The sequence below is a fragment of the Ascaphus truei genome, chromosome 12, assembly GCF_040206685.1.
Source record: "Ascaphus truei isolate aAscTru1 chromosome 12, aAscTru1.hap1, whole genome shotgun sequence".
Taxonomy (NCBI): domain Eukaryota; kingdom Metazoa; phylum Chordata; class Amphibia; order Anura; family Ascaphidae; genus Ascaphus; species Ascaphus truei.
The window spans coordinates 22,600,194-22,607,915 of NC_134494.1; the positions used below are offsets into that span (position 1 = coordinate 22,600,194).

General features: G+C 37.5%; 1 protein-coding gene across 1 annotated transcript; it reads right to left on the reverse strand.

Moving 5' to 3' along the window:
* Positions 1 to 5,047: 5,047 nt before the first annotated feature.
* LOC142463859 (uncharacterized) lies at positions 5,048 to 7,258 on the reverse strand. The gene is made up of 2 exons (XM_075566673.1): positions 6,490 to 7,258; positions 5,048 to 6,126 (listed from the first exon to the last, which is right to left on the reverse strand). The coding sequence occupies exons 1-2, from the start codon at positions 6,584 to 6,586 to the stop codon at positions 5,048 to 5,050; spliced, it is 1,176 nt and encodes a 391-aa protein (XP_075422788.1). The 5' UTR covers positions 6,587 to 7,258.
* Positions 7,259 to 7,722: the final 464 nt, after the last annotated feature.

The following is a 7,722-nucleotide window of genomic DNA, read 5'->3' on the forward strand; positions in this document are numbered from 1 at the left end:
AGTACTACTTTTATAGTTTAATTATGTTATATTAACAATAATGTTTCTTTATATAACCTTCTGTTAGGACACAGATGAATATGGGTTGCACACCTTTCTTTTCTCTGCTGTGTGCACAAAGGGATGTGGCACCGGTATGTTATTGTTGCACAGGTTATATAATCCCTCTTCAATTGTACTTTAGTTGTGTGTATGTGAATACAACTTGGGTAACAAAGCAATAATATTTTAGCATTGTGTTATTCCTTATGCTAAGACAAAACACATATTATGCCCATAATCATTCATGCTTCTAGTATGCTTACATACAATGTTATTGGTGCAGTGTAACATGTACATCCATATGATGTGTACACCAGGCTGATTTACATTTTGAATGTCATGAAATATACATGGTGTTGTACATTTAACACCAAATACACACTTTGCTGTGTTGTTTACGGTACTGAAGATGGCATGTCAATGTTTGCAATTTATATATTGTTCCTTTGCATTATAGGTATATCTCCAGTATGACTGATCATGGTATGTATATTTGCTGACATCTCTCATAAGATGTGGCTACCTCAATCTTCCTATAATTATTGGAACTAAAAACCCAACATATTGGTTTAAACACAAATGTTACATATATGTACTTTCTGTATCATGTATATGCATTTAGCTACTCTTGAGCTTTCATGTGCATTGTATTACAAAATGATTACTCACATTTCATCACATTTTATGTATGTTTCCTTATAATTTCCATTAATGTAATATAGAGGTGGTTGGAGAAAAGGGGATAACTGTACTTATTTGTTTACTTACGGGAGCACATTCATCACTAGCATAGACACACTTTTTAAGACAACTGTTTGTGTCTCTATCAATTGGTGTAGGATCCATGTATAACACCGACAAATGATAACACCAGCTTTATTATGGTAGCTTATATCATCATATTGACTATACTATGTATTTCTAAACGATTAATAAACACAGTAAACTATAGTTAGTTAGGTTAATGAAATATACACAGAAACGTACTTCATAACATGATGGTGATGTCATATTCAGAACATCATGCATTGTAGGGGACCACAACATCTGGCCAATAACATTATTTGCTACAGTCCCAAACCATTTTATCTACATACCCATGTAACAAGAGATTTTAAAAATAAATGGCTACTTGGTTGTAAGTGTCCTTTACATTGGGAGAAGGAGTGGCTCAGTGAGTAAAGACACACACTGGCACTGATAGTTTGAAGCAGGGGAGTCTGGTTCAATTCCCGGTGTGGGCTCCTTGTGACCTTGGCCAAGTCACTTTATCTCCCTGTGCCTCATGCGGCAAAAAAACATTTGTACGTTCCACGGGCCAGGGACCTCAGGCTGAAACATGTGTCTGTAAATCGCTGCGTACAACTAGCATACGTTCCATTACATATTATAATACACAAATGTGTTAGCAGAGTGGGAATGGTTGTTATATATAAAACACACCATGTCATAAAATGTTAGTAGTCATTAAAGAACACTCAATAAAAATTCATGAGGCACTCTTTTGCAACATCATTATGTTAATTAAGTGCTTATGCAATATAGGCATAAGGGTATCACATTTTTAATTGTTTGTTAATAAGCGCTGCAAGCAATATAAATTTAGTTCCATATGTAGTATAGTAGTCGGTGGCTCCTCCTCACAATCATCTCATATAAAGGTAGACTCTTCTGAAATCATACATTGATCCGATTGTATCTTCCCCGACATCTCTGAAATACAGCAAACACATGATGGTCAAAGATGGCACCTTACTAGATATGCATCCGTGACAACGCGTTACGCAGCTCTATATGATTGTGTAGATACACACGTCAGTCACTTATATGTTAGAAGTAAAACTGTTCATCAGTATGTAATGTTTCTTTAAATTTGTAGCAGGCATAACTATGTATAAGAAGTGAACGTTGCCTGTATACTGAAAGATGTGCGCGCACATCTTTGTGTGCGCACGCACTTCACGCTTGGCTCCACTAACTGTTAGCGCATGCGCAAAACAAAGCGTACGTTGTGCGTTCAATACATGTTGAAAATACCAGTAAACATAACATCTTTATTTCAAATACAATGAAGACGAAACTACATTCGTTCTAAACGAGTACATCTGTATTCTTTTTAAACAGACGTGTTTGAACAGAAAGCACGGCCGATAACACAATGCGCAAATGCAATACGTGTGACGTCATGTTAAGCCAGCGTGAAACGCACGCTAACACTCCTCCCACTCAATTAACATTCGGCTAACGCCCAGGGTACGCCTACAAACACTGAGCCGCACGCATCACACACTGCAGTTACCGTTACTATAACAAAACATGACAGCCAATAGGCTTTGAGGCGCGCACGTCGCTTGGGGGCGGGACTTACATCACTAATCCTTTTTAAGGACGCCTTGGCCCATGACAAGGGTCCCACGTCATACGTGGTGGACCCGGTTTTCAATGTTGTAGATGTTGCATGATAACAAAACAGGTATGTGTTAGAGTAATGGTAAAATGTTGCTAATATGTTTAAAGGGATAGGAAAGTACGTATATTTATTCCGTCAGCAATGTGTACTACTCTTTCAGGTCCTACTATATTGTATTAGGAAACAATTTGTTTGTGATCGCTACATGTTATGCAGTCTGCAATGTTACGCTGTATCCACGCATTGAAAGTGAAAATGGTGGTTACAAAAAAAAAAAAAATTTAAACGCAGAGTCAACGCATAACGATTGTTATATTTACCATTCTTCTAGAATTAACTCTTCGCCTGGCTGCAACTGGTCGCTCCAGAAATGCAAGCCATTTTCATCCACGCTTAACCCAACCGCTGAATCCAGTATGGCACATATCTCCTCCAGGATGCGCTCATAGGAATCGCCACAGCTTTCTTCAAATAATTGGTCGGGAGGTAGGTTCATTTCTTCCGGTTCCCATTCCAATGCAATTTCAGCTGAAAGGCTTGGTACATAATCATAGTACTTTTGTTCTTGTACAATGTGGGTTTCAGGAATGGAGGCTGCAGATATTGCAGCACGTATCGATTCAAACGGATCAGTAGTAGCGGATACATTGCTATTGCCATTAGGAATAAATATGCCTTTCACGACAATATAAGTGCCGTCTTTCAGGAGAAATTGTTTTTCCGGGGCAATCTTCCAGAAACCATAGGTGTGTTGTAGCTTATCCTGGTCACGTTCAAAAAAGTCATTACTTGATAAAGTGAATCTTATTGAGGAATTAAAATTCCGTGCATGCTTACGGTCTTGGTAATAAGGATATTTTGCTCGAATGAAATCATCGATTTGGCGTGTGCTTGCTTTCTGTCCGCGACTGTTCAAGATGGCTTCACAGATCATGTACTTATACCCTAAAAGGGGATTAATATTGTTAACGAATTCATCAGCCATGTCTGAGTAGCACAAAAGCTGTGTGCAGGTCTGTGTTATTTGCTCATCAAAATGAATGTGCTGAATGGCTAACAAACTCCTGTTTTTCCTTGTCAAGGTCAACTAAACTAACTACTTTGACTCCTTCTTTCAAACGCCAATTGGATTTGTTTGTCTAATTGGGTTAACAGTTGTGGTTCGTGATATGGGACTGTGGGAGAAACATTTCTCCTTCTTTTATCTCGTTTGTGAAAAACATCCCTAGACTGTGAATGCGTTCACATAGTGTTTTTTTGAAAACTAACAAAGACCAGTGTGTGAAAATATTTCTTAGCCAGGCATATCAGTAAAAACACACCTGCAAAAAGAAATGTTTTTTCCCCGCTTACATTTCTGTGTGTATGTGAAAGTCTGGTTAACTCCCTGTCTGCATGAGTTTAAATACGTGTGTATATATATATATATATATATATATATATATATATATATATATATATATAAATATATCTCTTATAAAAATATATATATATTTATATATAATATTAAAAAAATTTTTATATTGCAGGAGTACACACAACATTGATGGCATTAAGTATACCTTGTATGAAACCTATTTAAATGGTGAGAAACATGATTGAATTAAGTAATAAACATTTGTTTAAGCACAATACTGTTAGAGTCTCATACTTAGGATATTTCTCAAACATTAGGCCTGTATTATTAAAATAGTGTTTTCACAAGGAAGCATGAAGTGTATTAGTTTGTGTATACCAGTTTATATAGTACTATATATATATATATATATATATATATATATATATACACACACTCACACATATACATATATATATATATATATATACTCACACACTCACACACTCACACTCACTCAGTGTGTGTGTGTGTGTGTGTGTATATATATATACATATATATACACACACTCACACATATACATATATATATATATATATACTCACACACTCACACACTCACACTCACTCAGTGTGTGTGTGTGTGTGTGTATATATATACATATATATACACACACTCACACATATACATATATATATATATATATATATATACTCACACACTCACACACTCACACTCACTCAGTGTGTGTGTGTGTGTGTGTGTGTGTGTGTGTGTGTATATATATTATTATACATTCTGAGATGTTATAGAAACGAACACACAACTGATTAAAGGACAAAATTACAATGGCCAAGCAAGGCAAAGGTAAGTAATAATTTACACATAATCCTGCTGTACACGTACAAGAAAGATGTTTGCACTTACTTAGGTGTTTTAATAATTGCATGTGACTAATATGCATATGCAATTCTTACATCAATTAACACACCCAAATGCAATGTTTTGCTGCAAAGTCAATGGCAGCTTCTCTAAACTTAGCAACTGGCTCCTGGTGGACCATTACTGAACAGACGATTACAACATAAATATTTATAACACAATTAATTATGAGTGTTAACATTTCCAAAACTTCACGTGTACAAGAACATAGTTGAAAGTTTGGAAACAACACAGTCTTCAGCATACATACAATAGTAATTAGATAATCTGAAGTCAACAAAACAAGGCCAAAGACATATTTTCTGAATTATAACATTTATTTTTTTTGTTCCTTTTGCGAGCGAGTAACAGGCCTGCTTGTTGTCTCTTGAATTTTCCTTTTTCTTTTGCCACCAACTTTAGGCACAACAGAGCCACTTTGAGTGGCCTCTGGCACTTCACGGGCAGGGCTTGTGGCCAGTGACTGTTCACCTACGGGGCTTGTGGCCAGTGACTCACCTACAGGGCTTGTGGCCAGTGACTCACCTACAGGGCTTGTGGCCAGTGACTCACCTACAGGGCTTTTGGGCAGCGATTCACCTACAGGGCTTTTGGGCAGCGATTCACCTACAGGGCTTTTGGGCAGCGACTCACCTACAGGGCTTTTGGGCAGCGATTCACCTACAGGGCTTTTGGGCAGCGATTCACCTACAGGGCTTTTGGGCAGCGACTCACCTACAGGGCTTTTGGGTAGTGACTGTTCACGGACAGGGCTTGTGCCCAGTGACACATGTGAGCAAGTTGGTAGACACTGCACAAGTGATGGTTGGTCTGTTTCATGTGTGTCTTGTTTTGTTTTTGTCGCCTCCTTTGTAGGTGTCTGCTGCTGAATTTGTACAGATGGCAGCGGTAGGATGTCATCAGGAACCTGCACAGCAATGTCTGCTACTTGACCGGTAACATTTGGGCCTGGTGAATGAATATCAGATGAATGTGGTGAAAACTGACCTGCATGAACAGATCCTGGCTGGGAGGTGTTGAATTGTGGTACATTAGTCATTCTCCAGTAATTAGCTTGTGTTTGCTGAACAACTAATGCTTCGAATGAGGTGTTGATTTTTTGCAACTGTTTAGGCACTTCAATGAAGACTCTGTGGAGATGTGCCAATTGTGATACTGTTTCTTCCTGCAGTCCAATCATCCTTTCCAGCACTGTCATCATGTCTGAATGGCGACGATTTTCTGCGTCCACTATTTTTCCCTCTGAAGCTACAATTGCATCGTATGTGGAAGTTGATGGACGATTTGGCGGTACAACAGTTTCTATTGGCACCTCTTCATGGTCACATGATTGTATTTCAGTCTCTTCTGTGGCGTCATCCTCATCATACTCATCATCCTCATCACCATGATGTTCTAAAAAGAAATGTACACATTATTAAATGGCATGTTAATGTATGCTGTGTTACTATGTAATTGTACTGTGTCCTAAGTAACACCTAACATGTTAGCATACGTTTTATAACCTCATTAAAAACTACCTTGACTTACGAATAATGTTTGGACTCAGTATGAAATATGAATGAATGAAAAGTTGCTCTAAACTCAGAAGTCCTACATGATAATTAACATCACTAACACAATACATGTTGCCTTACACTTAATTTTCACTGACACTAAGTAATCCTATTTAAAGAAGATGTGCAAAACAAATAATGCACATGACAACATAACATATAGAAGAGCACATATTATATGGCCAGCAAATGATACACTCACCTTCTAGTAGTGTTGAGCTGGCTGACCCAGGTGAAGACACTTGTTCCATCTCAGGTGACACATGTCCTCCAGGGGCAACTATATATAACAATAACATTAGTTTTACATTTACATGTGTAAATATTGAACAAACAGTTATTGTATGTTCTGTATTTATGAGTATCTAACAGCATCATTTCCTTAACCCAAAATGTGTGTGTGAAAGTGAACATAAATAGTTGTAATAACAATGTACATGCCTGTGTACTTAGAACTTTTGAGTTCCCTAACATACAACATACTATGGTTCTGCAGTAATGCGTGAGGAAAAATACATTAAATTTGTACCTAAAAATCATATGTTGTGTAGTGATATCAGTATCATAATGTACATAACTATCATGAGATGACCATTCACAATGGTTATCATGAAGGTGGTCATATTGCAAAAAGTGTTGTTTTTGGTAGAGGATATGTGTGGTACATTAATCGAAGATGTGGCACACCTGAATGTGGCTGTGACTCAACAAGACAACACATGCAGTGTGTGATAATGTGTCTTTCATAGTAGTTCAACTATAGATATGAGTGAACTAATGTGTGACGTACGCTTTGATAAGTAATGAGTTGTTGGGGCATTTAGTAGCTAGAGTTAAGCTTTCAAATGAGTGTGATTAACTTCAGTTGTGCTATTCAGGTTGTAAGAAAGGTATTCCCTTCCCCAAAAAGCCTAATCAGCCACACCTTTCAATGACTTGAAACAGGTGCAAATGGTGTGAACTAAGTTGACCGTGAAATGAGGCTGTAATTAGTGTGTGTGCTGAACCCCACCCCCTCTGTTGAAGTGTATGCTGTGATGAGATATTAATTGCAGCTGCTTTAACACAATGGTAGATGAGCTAAGTAGTCATCTGCAGTGTTTAAGTTATGAAAACAATGACATAACATATGCTACGTGTGCCTCATTATGCTGTCTGTATATGACATAAAGCAAAAATGGACCTTTTCATAAGCAACTATAGATGTGTTAGTGCCAGTGATGTTTGTAGGCCGTTACATGCAATTTCTTTGATGCATGCTTAAAATAGGCAGTAATGTCATGTTTGTCGGAGTAAAATCAATAAAATACACAATAATATGATACATATTTCTGTTCTGTACCTGTAGCTACTAATAATTTCTCATGAACATGTGTTACACATGTGTACTACCCTGTTGTTCCCCATCTTCGCCCACCATCAATTGCTTCCACTG

Bases quoted from the DNA above. Each gene is read 5' to 3' on its own strand.
- LOC142463859 (XM_075566673.1), bottom strand. From the start codon at position 6,586: ATGTTATTGTTATATATAGTTGCCCCTGGAGGACATGTGTCACCTGAG. The intron at 6,127-6,489 runs GTGAGTGTATCA...ATTTCTTTTTAG, and splicing joins CAGCTCAACACTACTAGAAG to AACATCATGGTGATGAGGAT.